This window comes from Glycine max, chromosome 9, assembly GCF_000004515.6.
Source record: "Glycine max cultivar Williams 82 chromosome 9, Glycine_max_v4.0, whole genome shotgun sequence".
Lineage (NCBI taxonomy): Eukaryota > Viridiplantae > Streptophyta > Magnoliopsida > Fabales > Fabaceae > Glycine > Glycine max.
Genome location: NC_038245.2, coordinates 44,296,961 through 44,318,602, shown reverse-complemented (window position 1 = coordinate 44,318,602; position 21,642 = coordinate 44,296,961). Strand labels below are relative to the sequence as shown.

Here is a 21,642-nt window from a genome sequence, read left to right as displayed (position 1 = left end):
ATCACTCAAAGGTGGTTCACATTTTGTCGTAGGATTCAGCCGCCATATCCAATCCATGCAACAACTCGATTTCTTCTTGTGCTGTCTGCTGAGTTGTGTGTGGCGTACGTGTCCTTTACGACATCACTAACTCAAATTGTGTAGTAAAGTCATTCATAAATTTACAAGTTAAATATTTAAAACAACGTGCTTTCTTTAGACAAATTAAAGAGATTTATAATTATAATTTAATTTAGAACTATTATAAGAAAATAAATTTACTATTATTATTTATAATTTAAGTATATATATTAATATTTTATTTTATATTGATGTTAATATTATCATAATAAAGCAATCAAGAAATTAAATGACTAAATTATACGTCTTCTCAAATTGTGTTGGAAATTCAATCCATGATTTATAAGTCTCCAGAAATATTCTATCTCTATTTCATAGTTTTATTGTTAAAATAATTAATTTTATTTCCACTTTTTATGGCAAAATATTCTCTCATTTTTCTTACAAAAAATTCAAGTACCTTTATTCTTTTTTGTAATAGTTATTTCCGTTTACAATTTTTCTTACTATTCGTTAATTGCATTTGCAATCAAAAAGGCAACTCTGTTAATCTTATTTTTATATTGATTTGATTTCCTGATAATTATAAACTGTTTATTAACATTTGGCAACAAAGCACACTTACAAACACCATATATATATATATAAGGGATTTATAGGACAAAGATCATTATGACTGCCACAGCACGACAATCTCTTTTTTCTAAAAATTTATGGTTAACTTATAAAACTCAACGTATAAATGTAAATATTAGAAATATATCATTTATATTGAATCATTAAGATGTAATTTTTTTTTTTGAATCACTAAGATGTAATATTTGGCTGAATGGAATGAGCTAAAAAAGGGAAAATAGCATTTTGAAAAGAAAGAAAAAAAGTTTAATGAAAATAGATATGTAATATCCTAAAATCATCCAATAATTATTAATATAAATATTATTTAATATATGATTATTTAATCTTTTAGTAAAAGAAAAGATAAGATAGATTGTTATAAGAGAAGTTAATATAATTATTTTAGTAAAAAATAATAATAAAAAAAGAGAGAGACAAAACAGTGGTGTTTTTTTTAAATAATAATTAAAGATAATAAAAATAATAAATAAAGAAAGATCGATTAAATAAATTTTAAATTACATCTTTTATATCAGGGTAGATGGTTTTTTCTCCTAGAATCACACACATAAACGGTCTATTTTGATATTACTGCTCAAGGATTAAGAACAAGGGAGAAAACAAGAAAATTTTGTCGACATAATTGTTAGAGGAGAAGAATAATGAAGGATATGAATTACTCACTTCAAGAGATGGGTAAAACACTTACCTTTTTAAAATTTCTTATTTTTTCTTTGTACACTAAAATTTATGTGCACCGTAATTCTTTCTCTTCTTTAATCCATGTGATGATGTATATAATATATGTTGCAATTTTTTTTTTAAAATCCATGCCATGATGTATATAATATATATCTATATGCACTCGCTTAATATTAGATTATAGTATATTCATAAGTTAAATGATGTGAATTTTAAATGCCACCAGTTAAAAAATGAATGAAATATTTGAATGTCATAGATTGAGGTAAATTCATTCATTTAATCTTTGGGGTGTGTTTGTATCTCACATTTGGATGATTGATTATATATATATGTATGAAATACTTTCATTTGGGATGAGAAAAAAAATTTAGATGTCTTTATTTATCATGAGAAAGATATTGAGATGTCATTATATGAATATGAATTTATAAGCACTTTAAAGAATATGAGATCTGCATTGATTATAAAATTAAAGATTTGAGTATACTAATTTCGAGAATCACGGAGTTGTGTTTGTAATGTTTATTTGAATACATTGAGATGTTGATATTTATTTAAATATTTTTATTTATTGGGTATGTTATGTGAATAAAATATGATTATTTTTAATTTGATTTTTATTGGTATATATATATATATATATATATATAATATTTTATTTTAAATTCATTGTAGATATCATTACTGAAAACATTATTTGCAAATTTCTTTTTAGAATTTATTTTATTCATTAAGATTATCATTTTGTTATAAATATTGTTTTCATGGTGCAGAAAAAGTAATTGTTGAGTTTAGAAAGATTTAAAGATATATTTATTTTAGCTTGATTAATATTTCAGAATAAGACATCAAATGTAACTACTTTTATTATATATCTTGATGTTCATCTAGTTTAGAAATCCATATTTTAAGAATAATATTTTCTTTTTTAAAAACTTATTTATTTGATTTATTTTATTATACATAAAATATTTGTAGACTATTATAATTTTGGAATTTCATATTCTTTTTAAGTATATTTTACTATGGTTGTTATTATAACAAAGGACATTCCAAATGATACATTTTTATACTATTAGTGTATAACTTTTTTTTCTCATAAAGTAAATGTTCCATCACTTTTAAAAAAAAATGGGACATCATTTTCTGAAACCCGACCCGGCAACGCTTAATGACAACATTCCTAACCAGTGACCACCAACTCAAATCTTTCAACAATTTTGAATTTCTCATGCCAATCAAAATTTCTCAGGCACAACTCCTAAAACTGCCAAAAAAAGACCAGCGTGCCTTTGCTGCCTATCTGCTTCGCAACATTTCAGTATCAACTCCTACCTGAGTAGAATGATACACGCGAGCATATGTACAAAAAACTTTGAACAGTGGAAAGAAGACACTTCACTACAAATCATCACCAAAATATGTGAACACCCTTTTCTTGAACATGCGAGCGAGGTCAACAATTTCAGTTTCTCTTATATGATTCACCATGCTGTCCTGCTGCTCATTTTTCTTTCCTTTCTGAGATAATCTGCTTGCAACATCAATTGTCAAACCAGCCATATCCCTATTGGTCGTCAAACCGTGCAAGACAGTGGCAGAATATGAAGGACTAGACACTAGTCTGTTAAGTAATATCAGTGTCTCCCGTATCAGAAATGTCCTGACAAAAAATGGTCAGAATGAGTTAAAGAAAATCAAGACTTAAATCACATTGCAGACATGAAAATCAGAAGAAAATAAATTAAAATATGGCTGACTTCACAAATATCTCAACTTCATAATCAACTTCAATGTAAGAAATAAAGGAACAGACGGATTATATTTTTTTCATCCATAAAATGAACTCAACAAAAGTAGAAGAATAGTAACCTTTAGATGACAGTTTTAAAGTACAATTTTACAAATATTTTTCATTATCTGGAAAAGGATGATATTTTATTATTAAGAGGAATGAACAATTTTAATGATTGTATACAGACTCTCAGTTTTACTACCTCTCCCTAAATATTTCTGGCTGCTGCCCATGTGCTCCAGCTTCAAGATCCATCTCCGATACCAGTAATTGCAAAATCAACATAAGATAGTTTACTCCTCTACAAGAGAGCTTATGACCAACAAAAATTTCAAAACCCGGTTGTCCAGATGATGCAAGGAAAGCCAGCACAAGAATTGCATTTCTGCTTACTTTCAACTCCTGAAATTACAATGACCTAAATTTCAGGCAGATTTAATATTTTAAAATACATATCATATTAATTTGTTTTTACTTTCCCCAAAGGCCCAAACTGAGTAAATCACTTGACTACATCCCCATTATTGAAGAGAATAAGAAAGCTTTTAATCTTGATTTTTTATCCTGAAAGTTCTAGTAGAGTACTTAAATTTACATATTTGTTAAATGAAGAAGTGTGGAAACATGCATACATATAAATGAATATACAAAATAAAAGTAAGAGTAATTTAGATGGCTACACATCACATTTCTCCTCATTTTTCTCACTTCTCAAATGCTTCCTTCTTTACTCTATAAATTATCTTAAATTTGACAAACCCCCAATCCGCAAAGCAAAACTTCAATGAGTTATAGTGATGCTTCCACAGACAACTGTACACTCAAATGAACAATGTTTTTCATAAAAAAATAATCACATCTCAATTTTCACAATTGATATATCAAATTTTAAACTTATATGGACGATATCAGTATCTTTGTTAGCAAACTTACCAATATACCTCCTCTACAAGATGCTACACAATCAGACAATCCTTGAAGGATGATTTTAAAATTTTGGAAATGTAAAGCCAAATCATTGTCATCCATAGCACTGCTATCATCCCTCTCTTTGCAACCACAACAGAAAGCAGCCAACAGTTTTGGACCTTGAATGCATGAAAATAAAATTTAAAAATACATATAAAAAGTTAGGATCTGCATGGAATGCACAACAGATATGAACCCTTGATTCTAAAACTAGAGAACTATACTTAAGCAACAACATAAAGTCTAAAATAAACATCCCAAGAACTCAGGAATGTGGAGGTTCAAGGCATGCTCCAGCTGAAGACCCTTGATTCAACAAGTATCAGACATTGTGTAAAAGCAATATTGGATTTATTATTTTAGACATACCTCATCCTACTACTGTTTATAAAAGCTTATTTTAGTTTAGGATCAATGAGTATAAGAGCCCAATAGCACAACTCAATCATGGGGCCAACATCCGGAAAGTGGATAGTAAGAGGGGTAATGATAAAAAGTGGTAGAAAGAAAAACGTTATTGAATAAGAAACTTTGCAGCACCAAGTCACCAGAGATAGAGAAACAATTATGAGTATTTGAGAGACTCGGAACCCTCCTACAAGATACCATGCAACACTAGTGATGTCCCACCCAATCTTCACTTCTATGTATTATCACTAATAACCTGTAGCACTAGATGAAAAATAATTTGATAAACTGGTTAGTGGAGGAAACTTACAATTTAGAACTAGATATAGAAGTCTTAGAGCATGTTTCTTCACAGACAGCCCAGCATCCTTCTTTAGCAATTCTGAAATAGTTTCAAAAACTATTTTCTGGCCAAACCTGTTTTCACACAAATTTCTCTTGACATGAACATAATATCTTCAGAAGTCAATTTTTTAATGGAAAACAGTACCTTAAAAACTTACCGCTCCCTCTCAAAGTAAGCATTACTTTGTAGGAAAAGCAACTTCATAATAGATACCACCTCCACTCTCACTCTTTCTTCTGTGATCTTCATGGCTATTTGATGCATTATCTCAAAAAGATAAATCCAATTTACACGAGGTTGTAAGGAATTCTGATGGCTCTGGCACTCTTTTCTGCTCCCTATTTCTTCATTGAAGATATTTCCATCTTTTACACCAGAATCCGCAAGGCCCTTCCCAATGCAAAGTCCTTCAATGAAGACATTGTCCCTGAGCAGAGTGCACTGGAAAGATCAAATCATAAGTTCATAAGAACATGAGCAACAAGAAGGAAAGAAAGAAAAAGTGACTTCACACAGTAAAGCCCATCCAGCAGCTTATAATCAATCCTGGACTTAGTCTTGCCCAAGGGGGGAAATGGTATAGATCACTAAACTTTAAAAAAGATATAGCATATATCACAAATGCTCAGCAGCATTTTCTGAAGGAAGCATGATTACAGAATTGCTTACTACAACTAAGCATTTAGGGAAAATCAACAACAACAACAACAAGTGACCATACTTCATCCCTCCCAAGTCACCAATGCCCCCTCCACAACCACACCCAAAAAAGGCCAGTCAAACTAGGTGACAAGGAAGAGAGATTGGGGGAAGGAAAAGATAGATTAATAATCAATTATATGCAGGTACAACATTCCACCCAGTGAGCACACACTGCATAATAAATCTTAGTTTCCTGTTCCTAATATTATCTGAAAATGTGCACCAGATGCATGCACCAGATGCATGCACACATATCACAAACATTTACACTTCACTACTTCAATTATAGGTTAAGTTTGACATACTTGAGAAAACATTCCATTTTCTCGTGTTTTCATCATAGTTATCAAACCCAGACCAGACATCAACCTGGCCAAGATAGTTGATCACAACTCACAGGATCTGATAGACGTATTAATTGAAATATAATATAAATATCGTGACTTCAGAAAGAGAAAAGGGGACCAGTTCAAATTATAACCTTGGGCTAATGGACAAGGGACACACATTCAATCAACATGAAGTTGTTAAAACAAGGGAAAATGTCATCCAAATAATGCATACCTCCTTCCAACATTCTTTTCCAATTCCAGAAGGAGCTTCAGAACCATGTGTAGTACACAGAGAGAGCTATGGACAATAACAACCTATAAAAGGCAGAAATTTTGTCAGTAAAGGTTTATAGATTATAAAATAGAAAGCAAGCAGAAAAGAAAACCTGATAAAATTACTTTCACAAACTTAAGAAACCAACATTCCACCCAGTAACTTTCTAGCATGTGGACTGATAAGAACCTTGGGAGAACCACACCACAAAGTTAGCCGTTATAGTTGGTGAGCCCAACGCCTTATAATATAATCCCACACTAGACTTTCAATTTTAGAATATCATCAAAGCATAAAATGACATGAACCAATAATGACTCAATAAGCCCTAACTCAATAGAAAATACTTTTAGAGAAAATATAACTCAATAGTAGTTAGGAACAGTAAGCCAATAGCATTGCAAATAAGATGTCCACAATAGTATTTCATATGAATTTAATAAAGTAAGAACTTGGTTTCAGATATCAGATATATCAGAACTTAAATCTCTGAATGAATCCTTCCCTTCCCCCCTTATTCCCCCCTATCACTAGCTAACCTCACTAACTGTTCTGACTGTCCCTAGGAGAGATCTCTAACTTTCTGTTCTTTCCATTCAATTCTATAAATTTTTTCTGTTCTTCATTTCTATTTTTGGTTCCTAACACTATGAGTGTGTTAGTTATTAATTTACTTAAGGGGGGAGAATGGTGGATCCTTAGGAACCTGTAATATCCATTAAAATATCAAACTCATCATTTTACTATAGATCTACTATTTAATAAAGAAAATGGATTAGCCACACGTAATAGTAATATAAGCTTGCAAACAATTTGGAAAGAAAAAAAAGCATTAATTCACAAATTTAGTGAAAAAGTACTTACATTTTCCATACCACAGAGATCAAGCAATGGCTCAATCAGAGTTTTCAAAACATCTGTCCCATCAGCTATCTGTAACACATCAATAACTGGATGATATACAACCCCAACAAACATGATTGAACAATAGAAACCAGCTTAATAACAAGAGCATTTCAATATGTAACCATGAAAAGGAATCAGTCCAAAGATCTAGAAAAAATTAAAAAAATAAATAAATTATGATATTACAAGAGAAGGGAAATGCAGAAAACGATGACTAGGAAATCCTCCTAATAGCAAGCAAAAATGAACAAATAATAAGTACAAAAAACTCTGCACAAGAGAAGAGAGATCCACATATCTAACAAAACCACTTCAAAACAACCATGCATAGCAACCAGAGACAAGAAAATTATAATTTAACAAACAACATTCACCGAGTCCATACAAAAATTGTACCTCTTTTTTTTTTGGAAAAAATTTCAAAATCAATAATAAAGTGAAAGTCACTCACTAGTCACTACCTTAAACTGTTTCAGGTCTGGAATATCTCCATTGATCAGAAATATGCAACTTCAGAGGAAAATATATAAAAATGCAGAATTGAACTAATACCTTTGTCAATGCAAGGTAGAGATTAGAAATCTTTGCTGCTTCTGGAGTATGAAAACGATCCTTGAGGTAATGCAACGCTACTCCTGAAGAGCTTAAATCTGAAAGTAATTCTCTTGTTATTTCAGAGGGCAGACTCATATTCATGCAGCCAAAGAGAACCTGAAAATCTCTTTGACAACCCACAAGCAACTTTGATATCACATTAGTTCCCATCTTGTTGTCAGTTGGAGATCCCCATATTGCCAGCAACTTCTGGGAGAGATCAAGATAAGCAGACAGATCATCACGTAGAGGTAGAGCACCCTGAGCTTCTTGATGACTAATCGTGGCTGTTTCAACTCCCTTAGCTTTAGAAGTAGATTCAACTGGCATACAACAAAAACAAGCCAAGTTAGTCACCATGTCAGAAGTAAATCGAAAATTCTTTTAAATGAGAGTGATTTCTTTCATGCCTCACCAATCAGATCATTTGAAGATACTCCATTTTGAAATTTTGAAGAGATTTTATGACAGTTGAGAGCATGAGTTCCAAAATCCCTGTCATTTTGGCCCCTGGTTAATAATAACTATATGTAGTGCAACATTACATTAAAGAGATAAGAGAGAATAAAAAAACACTAGATAAGGAATTAAAAAGACAATCTCAGACCTGTAATACCAGACACTGGTTAGCTATTTGTCATGACGTACCTTGACCCTTCTGCTAAACTCAGTCTAGACTACTATAATACTCAAGCAATTTAATTACTAAATATTTCAGGCAAACTTAGCTGAGATCACTTTCTACTCAAGACACAATTGGCAATGGCTGTAAGCTTAGGTCACTCTCAGTCTCTCACCAATGCCGTAGATATATGGCATACAGTATTACAAACAGAGATAGGTACATATTCACCAACAGTTACAACAAAAAGGCTACATTGTTATTTTCAGCTCCAGATCATAAACTTCCAGACAGAAAGTAAAATGCTCTTTTTCGTCATAGTAGTTCATTTTCAATGGCTTCTACCTTATGACACCATTCAATATATGTAAGCAACAATGGTATAAAGCTGCAATATATTAAAAGAGCTAAACTCTACACTTTCTTGTTGGCTAATTTGAGATGCAACAAAAGGGGATACTACTGCTCCAAAAACAAAATGATTGGAACATCGTTTAAAACAACATTAAAAATTTGACTTACTTGTCTATACTCTTTGACTTTGAAAACTTAGTACAAGCATTTTCTTCTTCATTCCTGGAAGATATGGATTTGAGCTGATCTTCTTTCTTGTCTCTTTCTTTCTTTAACTTGACACGCTCCTTTTCCTGAAACAATGCAACTAAGTTATGAATATCAACATTTTTACTGACTCACAAAATCAAAATTCACAGCAACTGAGTGAGAACAAATAAGGCAGAATTGTGTTCTCAACCAATTAACAGCGTCGAGTATGTATAGTTGCACAAGCATACCAGATTTGCAATCTGCTTTGTCGCATGTTCCAGCTCCCTCTGTCCTTGCCACCAACCAACAAAACAACACCAAGTTTAGTATAAGAAAAGCTGAAGCGAAAGTGAATCTTTGTTATCTAAATTTCAAAAGTATCAGTAAAAGCCAATCATCAGAATCCAGCATAGAAGACACCTTTCCCCTCCCTTGTCACTTCCAAAACAAAAACCAACATAATAGAGGGGAGGGGGCAATACAAATAGAAACCTCAAAGTTTCAAAACTTGGATGGCCATTGAAAAGACACCCAAAATACGTTAAAATCAAGTAGGATATATTATTACCCTTAACTTCCAAGTTTCAAATTCCAATGCTACAAGTAAACCCTTCTTCTGACTTAACTAAAATAACCACAATACTGCAGTTATTCTTTACAACATTTGTTTCCTTGCATGAAGCAGCGTGAGAACGAATCCCATTCATAGACGGTACATAGAAAGAAAGAGTAAAACCTAAAAATGGAAGAGGCGGGCGTGCAATTACCTTTAAGCGGTCGATTTCGAGGTCTTTATTATCGGAGATTGGAATGGGAGTGGGAGAGGGCGAGTCCAGAGTGATACTTGTGGTGGGCCTCTGAGAGAACTCTCGCGGGGGCGAGAAGGAAACGGCGGAAGGAGGCGGAGGCGGTGGTGGTGGTGGTAGTGGTGGAGGAAGAGCGAGAGAGAAAGAAGACGACGAGGAAGTAGGGTTGGGAGGTGGTTTTGGTGCGGTGGAAGTGAGGACAAACTGCTCTTCGGTTTGGATTAACTGCTCCAGTAACGCGTCTTCCCAATCGTCCAACAATATGTCATCGCTCTTGTTCTTCTCCATCGTCACTCACTCACTCACTCACACTACCCTTCGCCTTTCTACACTATGTAAACCTTTTATTCAAAAAAACTCTTTTGAATAATGTTAGTAGAATTTAATTATTTAAATAGCATATTTATATTTATTATATACACACAGAAAAAAGTTGTTTTCTTCACAAAAAATCATTTTCTTTAGTAATGTTTAATTTGGAAAAAATGTGTGATGTAACATTCAATCACTAAATAGTTAAAGACTTTACGCGTCCTAGTAAAATGTTTCATTCTTTGACAATTTGAAATAATATTTTTTTTCTTGAGTTTCTTTATATAAAAGTTTAGTTTAGGAAAATACATGCTTTCTTATGAGGTTACGTTAATCTTAATAAGGATTTATAATAAAAATTATACATCAGAAGATTCAATCGGTTAGTGAGACGAGTGTTCTCCTCACTCCTATATTTCATATTAGGAGTATCTCTAGCATCCATAGAATTGATATAATAATAGTATGTTATATTTATATGAGGAGAAGTAATATATTTATTAAGAAAATTTATATTTGATTTTTTAATGTGCAAAATTATTTTATATCAATAACATTTAGTACTATTAGGTTTGGTGTATAAATAATATGATGATGTTAATAAATTTATGATACATTTTTTATAATATTTTAAAATATGAATTTGAGTATAATTTGATCCAAAAGTTAACTTATATGATGCAAATTGTATATAAGTAAAAGGAAAAGACTAAAAAGAGAGAGAAAATACTTTGTTCATCATGGTTAAATATAAAAATAGAAGCGTCATTTAGAAGAGAGAGAAAACACTTTCTTTATTCATGCAAAACTACATCACTTTTGGCATTAGAATGTCATCAAAGGAAGGAGAACTTTTCTTGATGAAAAAAGCGAAGAAGTCTAGACCTCTTATTATTATAGCAAATAGGGAAAATATGATTAGTTTAAACAAATAGTCACTCTTAGATAAAACATTTATGTTATTATGCGAAAATAAAGGTTAATCATTCATTAAGACACATGTAACCACTGACCTTAATGAGACTTTATTTTTCTTAATGTATATTATTATTGTCTTCACATGAAAACTGTTAATTAGTGGTTAAACACCTAAATATGCTAATATACCATGAAGACTGAAGACCACTATTTTTCTTGTCTTCTCCCTTCCCTTTTGCTAATTAGGTAGTTTGTAATAGGACCAAGATTTATTTCGATTCGTCCTTTTGTGATCGACTGTTAACAGCAAACCATGAATTATGTGTTTCTAGTGATATTGTTTTGTAATTTTTGAGGATTTTATTCTTTATATAAGTTTGTTCATTCATCTGTTAGGATATTATATATTATAAAAGTTAAGCAAATAACTCGTTTAACTAATCACATATTACAAATATCTTTAAAAATCATATCAATATTAATTTTGATTAATCGATAATATAAAAAATTATATTAATAATACATAGTCATTAAACTTTTAAACTAATCCTTTAAAAGTCAAAAATAAAACTGCATAAATCATTATGGAGGCTTTAAATTGAAGGTTCAAAAGAAAAAAAATCCGAAATGTTATTTACAAAAGACGGTCTAACCAAAATAAAGTATTATATATATATATAATATAATTGTGAATTTAATATAGTAATATTTTATTCCTTTGTAAACAAATTGAATAAATTTTAATCAAAACAAGTGGGGGGCATTGAAACGGATATCCATATGCAGGTTGTAAATGTCGAGTCAAAAAAGCTGGCATCATAATATAGTCCAGCAAGTTTGTGGATTCTCCACGTCGTGCTTTCCAATGAATAATAAAAATAAAAGTAGATATTATTAGTTAAATTATGTTTTTTTTGTGCGATAAATAATTTAGATTTGAGTGTGTTGTTGAAGTCACCACGGCATAGTAAGGCGCGTAATGTGGCCGGTGGATGTGCTGGACTCATCACTCGTCGTCAGTGGACTGTGACACCCTTTCTCTGCCAAATCAATTCATCATCTCTCTCATTTTCTCATTAAATTAACTCATTTTTTCATGAATGCCAAGCTACAAAATGAAATCACTGCTACATACCTACTTCACATGGCTACATCTACCATTGAAATTCAACCCCGTTCCATTTTAATCTCCTTTCTTTGGGTTTTTAGTCCCCTTTCATATAAAAAAAATACTTATTTTAATTTTTAAAAAATTGTTTTTTTAAAAACATTGTAATATGGTGGACAATAATCTTATCCCTTAAATATCCTAATAGAGTTTAATATAAATTTGTGCATATAAAAGAATGTTAATAGAGATCAATCCTTTTAAAAAAATAATTCTGAACTCTCTACTATTAAACGTATGATATATTTAGATTAAAATTAAAATGATAATTAAAATTTTTTTAATTCACTGTTATGACTCTTCTAATGCTTGTTTGGTTGAGGAAGAATTTATGATTCATAAATAAATTTTCAAAAAATAATATGAGCTTCTTATTTTTTTAATTCAAATATTTTTTTAAATGCTCTTTTCTTCTCATTTTCGCACAATCAAGCAAGCGCTTATTATTACATTATTAACTTCCCCAAAGGAGAATCCCCCTCCTTACAAGAGCCATTTCTTTTCTTTCTCAATGGCTTTACACTTTGATTTGATACACTGTCTGTTGAGCTGATTCCAAAGCATTATTATTACGTTATTAACTTCCCCAAACGAGAATCCCCCTCCTTACACATCACAACACCACAAACCCAACACCATCATCATCGTTCACGCCAAGTAAACGATCCTCTCTTCTCCACCTCACCCTTTCTCTCTCTTCTCTCTCTCTCTCTCTCTCTTTTTCTCTCTGTTACTTCACAATACCAACAGCACAACCTGGTTCCGGGTCGCACTACTTGCCCCGGATCAGGACCCTTCTCATGCAACCACCGATTCAAGTGTTTTTCGCCTTTCCTAAACAACAACTATAGGCAACTAAAGTCGACCCTTTGGCTAGATAATCACACCAACATCAAAAAAATCGTTTTTTGCTTTGTGGGTATTGGTGTTTTATTTTTAGTTGTGACAAAAAAAAAACATGGTGGGCATATTTTCGAGATTCTCTATTGGAAGAAATGTCCACCGACGAACGCAAAGTGCCCTGGTAAGAGTTTTCTCTCCTTCTGATGAACCCCCCTATTTAGCAATCCAAATCCAATGATTTTCTGTGTGTTTTTTGGGGGTAGACCCTGGGATTGACCAATAAATGCTGGTTAAGCTTAGTTCTTTGTTTTTGTGCTATTTGATGAATCCCATTAAATTTAATGATTGTAAACCTTGTCTTGCCCCGTGAGTTTAATATAACTGTTCATGTGATTTGCTGTTGGATTGGAGAAATTAGAAAGGTCTATGCAATTTGGTCTTAATTATTGATTTGTTTGGTTGGTTATGTAAGATGTTTTAATTGGTGACATAATCTTATTATTGTTGCATTGTGCGTTGACTTCATATGTTGCAGGATGAGAGGGAAGTGAGGCCCCCAAACTCAGAGGCTGCTGCTGCAGTTGCAAGTGCTGCAACTGCCACTTCTCATGGGATTGAAGTGGCTGTGGAGTTTAAGCCAGTTGAACATCCAATTGAACCACTTGACAATGATAGGCCCATTCAGTGCCCGTTGCCAGAACCATCTATTCTTAATGTAAGACAGATATCTGGTTTTCTTATGGTATATGGCCAAATTGATGATTTGAATTTGAAATGATTCAGTGTCTGCTAGGTAAAATACCACAATCAGTCTCTCCTACAATGGAACACGATTCAATGCAAAGCTTATGGCTTAGATTAATTTAGGCATGCATCCAGTTACATGCAGCGGATTAAAATTAATTCTATTAAAATAAATTTTACCAAACTTTAAAACAACTTGGCTAATAAGCAATTTGGATATGTAGTAACAAGTTGCATATTATTATCAAAATCATCATCATTATGGTTATGATTATTATTATTATTTTTGTTGTTATTACTAAAGTTTAATTTTGATACACTGTTGGTGGAAAGTTGTTTATACTATCAACCAATTGGAAATCACCTTAGATATGATTTTTAAATTAATTATCACAAAATTTAATAGTTTTCAATTACATGAAAATTTGTGGTTGGATGACAACATTCAGTGTATTCCGATTAAATTCTTATTCTAATTATTATTTAGTTGACTGAAAGTATGAATTGTGTTGTTAAGCATCTAACTTGATTGTGTTGGAATACTAGGTGTGTTTTTTTATTAATTCCTTTCGAGGAAAAATTACTATTTTTAGCATCTTTTGAGAAATCTTTTTTTAGAGATTATTTCTCTAGAATTAAGCTAGAAAAAAATGCAATATTTTGATAATGTATATCTGCATATCAGCATTTTTCAAACACATAAAAATCTTGTTTTGTAATATCTGCATATTATTATGTTAAACTTGTTTTGCATTAACATTAAACGCATTTGTCTTTTGAGAAATCTTTTTTTAGAGATTATTTCTCTAGAATTAAGCTAGAAAAAAATGCAATATTTTGATAATGTATATCTGCATATCAGCATTTTTCAAACACATAAAAATCTTGTTTTGTAATATCTGCATATTATTATGTTAAACTTGTTTTGCATTAACATTAAACGCATTTGCTTCAACAATGAGTTGTGCATTTTTAATATGTTGCCTTATTTTGTTAGCAAATATGTTACCTGTTTAAACATAATAAAGTAAAATATCTTGATAATGCCTTGATATTCAAATAAATTGAAGGATTTCATTTCAGCTATTGTTGCAAGACTACTTAGAGCAATTTTTTTTCCTGATAAAAAAAGAATTTTATTGAGAAAGAGAGGAGAAATACAAATGTAAGAGGATAAGATATCTTCTACAGCAAAAAGTTACAGCAAAAGAGAAAAGAACATAGACTAAGAGCATGAGGCATGTGGGACAGAAAGCCAATATCTCTGAATATCTACCAAAGACATCGCCTTAAAGAGACCTTTCTCATGACTCCACAAAGAAGCTAGATGAACTACTCCGTCCTAAACTAAATCCATAGATAGGACCCAACCAGTGAAAATTCTAGCATTTCTTTCCAACCTTATACCAACCTACCACAATCTGAGAACACCTCCAAAGCCTTTTAGCATCTCTATTGGTGCCTAAGCCACTAAAATTAATGCCCAGGAAAGACGGAAGATACTTTGGATAGACCCATCCTTCACCCACCATACTGAACAATGGGAAGCTGATAGAAACTGGATTAAAATAGGAAGAAAAACAGAATTTCTTATTGATTGAGTGTGTCTCTACAAAGAATTCTTTGGATATTCGAGAGATCCAAGCCTCTCTCTAGTCCCCCAATACTAACTCTCCAGTTGACTAACCACTACTCTCTAGACCTCTTCCTATTTAAAGGCAACATGCCTTATTTCTCTATTTATTTCAGCTTTCAATTACCTAACTCTAATTACTCGACTAACTAGCTTAACTAACTATAGGGGTTACCTTTCAGAACTCAATCTACGCAACACAAAAATCCAAAGATAAAGCAGTTATGGGTTTTCTAATTATGAGCATGTCCACAATTATCTATAAAGCTCAAACATAATTGCTAAATAACTGACTACCATCTTATGGGATGTGGTGGTATCTTACTAACTTTAAAAGAATTCTTTGGTTTTTTTCCTATAATATATCTCCTCATTTTTTCTTTTTTAGTTTTTTGTGTGCATCCATGTGAATGTGATTGCAACCTATTATTGCCACTACAGTTGACAAATATGACATAGTGCCATCTATGCACATTAGTGTGGAATATACCCAAGGGGATAGCTGAGGTTTCACTGAACTTGGTAGGGTGGTTTTGGTAATTAACTCGCCTTTCCTTTGGGTTTCCTGTTCATCATATACCCTCAAAAAATTTGTAGTTGTTGGAGAGCAGCCATGTTTTTTGCTTTAGTTTGTAAATGCTGTGGTGTAACTAGTCACAGTCTTTTGAATCTGTAGTTGCTTCTAAAGTTCAAAGCTAGAGCCCAGGGAGGGTTGGAAAAGTGGGTCGTTACACACATAAAAAATTATCATCAGTAGATGCCTGCATGAGTAATTTTACCTTCTATTAGTTGATAGTTACTGTTAAGATTTTGAAAACCAGAATTGCATTTTGACAGAAACAAAAAAGAATATAGTTGATGACCTAGGGAGGTGGTGTTGTATATACGTGATTGCCTTTCTTTCCTGTTTTGTTGAATCATGAGGAAAAACGGGGAGGGGAGGGGGTTGAGTTTCCTTCATTTATTGAAACTATCAGGATTCTTATATATTGTTCCTCAATCATTAGGATGGAAGAATATGGAAAGAACGAGTATCTGCTACTGTGCGTAGAAGAGGGGATCTGCCAGTGATGAAGGAAGGGGGAACGCTTGAATCTGAAGATGCTGGAGCAAGGCCACGGACGTCCCGGTCTAATCGGATGATCTTACCATCTGTTAGTGCTCCGGAGCATAATCTTTTAAAACTTCTTGAAGAGTGTAATGCTTCAGGCATCTAAACTGGTATTGTTTTTAATGTAGTATTTTGTTGTCAACTTATATGTGATACCCTTCATCTCTTTTTGCTGTCCTTTGCTATTTCCATATATTATGCCGCTTAAATATGCGTATGTATATTCAAATGTATAATCATAAAAGTCAAATGTGGCACATTTTCACTAGCTTCTTTATGAAGACTCTGGTAATATGCTTCAAATTTCTACTTTGGATCCATTGTTATTGAGCTTATTTCTGCTTTACTTTTGTAGTGTGTGCTCTATGAATATCTGAATTTACTTAGGCCATGCGTGATAGAAGTTAAAACTTAGAGGAAGGGAGAATGACGAGTGAAAATTACCAACATGCAAGCCATCATTCGTATTAAACTACATGTTTATTTTTCTTTCTCGTATACCTTACTTTTGTTTGTGCCAAAAACACAAATGTGTCACAATTTTGTGCATGTTTAGATTAACGTTGAGAGAGACCATAAATAATTTACTCCGGAAGCAACAACTTTTTCTTTCTTCATTTGGTGCATTGGAATTTCTTATTATGTAATGAACTTTGTAAAAGTACTTTTCAAATTTTAATCCAACCCAGCGTTAACAGGTGGAATGAAGAAATGCTTTGTGAACCCATCGGTACGATCTATTCCTCTCTGGTGTGTTTGGTTTTCACAATGAAAATAGAAGATAAATTTTTAAATTAAAATAGAGTAAAAAGGTCTTTGTCCCACTAAAAAAATACAAAATCTTTCTTCAATATTATTTTCATCTTCTCTTCCAAACACATTATAAAATTATGCTTTAAAAAATTCATGAAACCATAAGCTGATTTGTCAAAAAACTATAATTTTATTAATAGATGAGAGACTAAAAGAATTAAAGTTAATAAAATATTTAAAAAATAAATAAAAGTATGTCTTATTAATGTTAATGGTAATTTTGAAAAAAATAAATTTAAGATAACTTTAAATTCTTTAATGTTATTAACTAAATTGACTAATTTATTTAATAATTAATTGGGTCAATGTAAGTTGCATTATTTGGTTCTACAAGCATTTTTATTTCTTTTGGTTGAATAGTAGAATGAGTATTTTGGCTGAAAATATCATGAAACAACCTTGGTGCTGAATCTTGTGCCTCGTGTTACTTGTCTTGCCTTGCACGACTAATATTCCTAAGGATTGTCTTGAAAGCACCCTAAATGCACTCTGCTCGACACATTAATATGTCCATAACAGTTGGATTCTACGAATGGTATATCAAATTGGAGTATATATATATATATATATATATATAATATATAAATACTCCGTAGTTATGGAACAACTACCTTTCATGAGCTAAGAAATATATGAAAGATTTACAGTTTAGGGATCTCTTTGCAAAATTGGATTTTATCTTTTAATGATTAAGCAAAAGATTCAGGCATTTTTTTTGCAGTTTGCATAACTCGAATCTTGGTTTGGAGAGTGCAAGTTGAGTTTAATACACAATAATATGTTTGGCAAAATCAAGGTTAAGTTGTGCCTGACATGATTTTGTGTCGTAAATCATAGTTTGGATAGAAGTGAAAAAAAAAGCTTCTTCATTGGGTAAAAACATGGTTTACCAACTACAATCCTAACACGCCATTAAAGGACAAAACTTACATGTGATTTTATAGGTGTTTCCAGTGTTGTTTACAAATCAGAATCAGAAATTTATTTTGGTAATTTGTGGTACAATTTTTTTTTTTATAAAATGTCAATATTATTTATTGAGTTAAAATTCCAATTCAGATTGGAAAACAATTTCAAAATATTGATAACTCATTTATGAAACTATATTTAAGTTTTGTCCTTATATAATTAAATCAATATATATTGACAACCCATTAAACTCTTTTCTCAGGGAGTCCCGTGAAACTTAGGATCATAGCTCTCATAGATAAAATAATTTTTAAAATAAATAATAAAAGGATGGCTGATTAATTATGAGTCGCATGGACTTACTGTAGAAACCAACTTGGTTCAACGAATGCATTATTTTTGGTGGTTATGTATATGACTTGATTAATTAATTATACAGTTTATATCGCTACAGGTACGGTCGTTGTGTGCTCTTACACATTAGTTGCAACGGCTTTTCAATCCGATTATTGAAGCATTGACCTCAAACTCAAACTTGAGTAGATAACAAGCATTTCCATTTTGACCAAAGACTCATCCATCACCAAATGCAGCATTTCATTTCCAGATCATAGATAGGTTTTGTTTATGTTACTTATATATGGTCAACTCATTCTGCTTCCACCAAATCATTGATTTCTCTCTAAATCATACATGAACTAATTATAACACCAAAGCTAAATTAAACCTATATATATATATATGTGTGTACATCAAATAGACAAATAAAATAGATCAGATAATGAAACATAGTCTTGGAAGGTGTTACTGAATGTGTTTTCTAGCAAGATACTACAAACACAAGTACCACTGGATCAACATTTTTGGAATGATTGGGACTTACAGAGAAATGGGCATGAAGAATAAATAAGTATAACGGTAAAATAAAGAACCTTTACTGATTCAAATTACAAAAAAATAAGCGCAATGAAACAGAAGAAAACAGAACTACACAGGAAATTCACGAGCCTGAAATGGATGATCGATTGTCGGGTTCACGAGGTGTTTCTTGGCGCCACGGTGGCTTCCATGGTTCATCCTTGTCTTCCTTGGCCAAGTCTTGTGCAGTTCATGAGCTTGACCCTCATGGATCAGTAGTGTGTTCCTCGAGTGAACTGATGTGAAGGAGGTGGTGGCCAAGACAAGGAGGAAAAGAATAAAGCATGTGAGTGAGGCCCTCACTTGGTGTTGGTGCACCATTTTGCTTTTTTGGTTTGTGACCTTTCTTGTCTCGTGGGAGTGGATGAGGGGGGGTTAATATAGAGTTTTTTGTGGGATAACTTTGCTTTGTTATGAAGTCACAAGGTAAATCATTAGTTGCACCTGATTTATATGATATGATGTATTTAATGGATTGGTGGAACTGTTGTAGATTGGGTTGGTTTTGATAGTGGGTTTAGTAATTGCCACTTATTATGCCACCAAAGTCAGAAGGGACCTATTAATAAAGATACTTTATGTTGTCACAGTTAAAATTGGTCTTGTTTGGTGGAAGTGTTGTTTGATTGGATAATCTCAATGATGTGAAGTCTATAGAGTTGTTGGCTCGGTGACCGTATCATTTTAGTATGGAATGGCGGATGCTGAAAAAGCATTTCTAGAATGATGAGCAAGCAAGGAATCATGGGAGTGTTTTACTGTTTAGATTATATATCATCATGTGCAGACTTATGAAGATTTTTTTTTTGGATCTAGCAGGTCTAAATTAAGTAATCCAAAGTAAAGTAATCCGACTATAGTTGATTTTCTTATTAACAATTAAGATTACTTTATTTCTACTCGTTGTAGAGAAACTAAATCTGTACATCAAGGTGATGGTTTGATTTTAACTTCAAATTATAGTGAAAAATGATGAATGTCCATCCCATTTTGGGGCTGAATTGAGGTGAAGGAAAGAGAGAATTAGAGGGGGAAAAAAGGTAAAGAGAGAAGTGATACGATAGAAAACGTAAAAAGAAATAAAGAAAAAATGGGAAGAAAGTGAATTATAACTTACTATATCAGTATGTCGTGCAGAGCACGAGCTAGAAAAACAAAGCAGAGAACCCATTTTCAATATACAAACAAAAAATAAAATAAAAGTGAGAGTGTAGTTTCATGACACGTGGAACATTATTTGATGGCTGGACAGATTTATAAATACTATTGATAAGATAGTGAAATATATAAGAAATCAGAACTCAATTATAGCAGGCCACAAGTTTTAGCTGTGATATAACTATAGGGGAACAAATATCTTTTAATACTTCTAAGAAGAGAAAAACATTAAAAAAAGCCTTAACTCATAACGTAAATAACACTCAGAGTCAACATGAAGACCCTATATGCTTCAAACTAAATCGAGAATAAGAATTATTACAATTATTGAAGCTTTGGGGAGAGTATGAGTAATAGGAGATGTCCTCAATATCTGCAATGATACCTCCATAGTCCATACCCGAGCAAAAGGTAGGAGAAGGATTTTCATCAAAATGAAGGATTCTGCAATCTGATAGGTCTATGATGTTGAAGTGTTAATTATAACAACATTTGAATCTAGACTTTCTTGTTTCTCTCTCTCACCAACCTCCTTTTCCTCCTAACTCATTTTCAAGACACTTCTTTTATTTGTAAGAATAAAAAATAATATTAAAATTTAAAAGTATTATAACAACTCACTCATCTTTGCTCAAGTTAGGCTAAACCCCTGACTCATACACACACTTTGATGTATTAGACTAATTTATACAATGAAAAAAAATTATATTAAGCTATTTTTAAATTAAAAATTGTTTATTAATTCCAAAGGTAATCCCATCTAATCAACTCAAGAGAGTTTGCTAATATAATTTTTCACATTTTTTTGCGATAACACTACGTCTTTTCATTTGTTTTAAGCAATTTAATCATCTTTTTCATTTATTTTAATGACTCAAATTTTCTTAAATAAATTCTATAACTTATTTCATAAAAATAATATTGAATTAATTTTTAGTGGAAAGTGAAAATAAAAAAGATACAAGAAAAAAAAAAGATGACGCTTGATTTGAGTATTTTTTTTTATTTTTATTTTTTGAAGAAAATAAAAAATAAGAGCAAAAATACGTTTGCTTAATATTTTTAAAAATATACTCAAAACTGCAAATAATAAATTAACCTTTTCTGTCTTTTATGAACAAGTAAAAATACAATAAAATTTTAGAATATTTTTTTCTTCGATACATGTTTTATAAATTTTAAAAATTTTAAAAAAAAATAACGACTAGCATCTCACTAGAAAGATATATATATATATATATATATATATATATATATATATATATATATATATAGGAAACAAGTAATCTAGTACAAATGATGCCTGTGCGGGACAAAAATGAATTTTGGTTGATCCCACGAAACTAATCATATTTCCCTTTCCATTTTACCTAAAAAAAATGGATACAATTTTTTGTTTTAATGGGCCTTGCTTGAAACCCAATAAGTAAGG

The 21,642-nt window shown here is 31.7% G+C and overlaps 2 protein-coding genes across 2 annotated transcripts; one reads left to right on the top strand and one right to left on the bottom strand.

Moving 5' to 3' along the window:
* Positions 1 to 2,525: 2,525 nt before the first annotated feature.
* LOC100817091 (protein SENSITIVE TO UV 2) lies at positions 2,526 to 10,058 on the bottom strand. The gene is made up of 12 exons (XM_006587555.3): positions 9,645 to 10,058; positions 9,126 to 9,164; positions 8,854 to 8,978; positions 8,125 to 8,204; positions 7,668 to 8,032; positions 7,074 to 7,142; positions 6,168 to 6,250; positions 5,059 to 5,328; positions 4,866 to 4,972; positions 4,112 to 4,266; positions 3,381 to 3,580; positions 2,526 to 3,046 (listed from the first exon to the last, which is right to left on the bottom strand). Exons 1-12 carry the CDS (start codon positions 9,969 to 9,971, stop codon positions 2,785 to 2,787), a joined length of 2,082 nt encoding a protein of 693 aa, XP_006587618.1. The 5' UTR covers positions 9,972 to 10,058; the 3' UTR covers positions 2,526 to 2,784.
* A 2,444-nt stretch (positions 10,059 to 12,502) lies between these two features.
* On the top strand, positions 12,503 to 16,721 carry LOC100804987 (uncharacterized). Its single transcript, XM_003534253.5, has 3 exons — positions 12,503 to 13,105; positions 13,460 to 13,639; positions 16,309 to 16,721. The coding sequence occupies exons 1-3, from the start codon at positions 13,040 to 13,042 to the stop codon at positions 16,516 to 16,518; spliced, it is 456 nt and encodes a 151-aa protein (XP_003534301.1). The 5' UTR covers positions 12,503 to 13,039; the 3' UTR covers positions 16,519 to 16,721.
* The last annotated feature ends 4,921 nt before the right edge of the window (positions 16,722 to 21,642 follow it).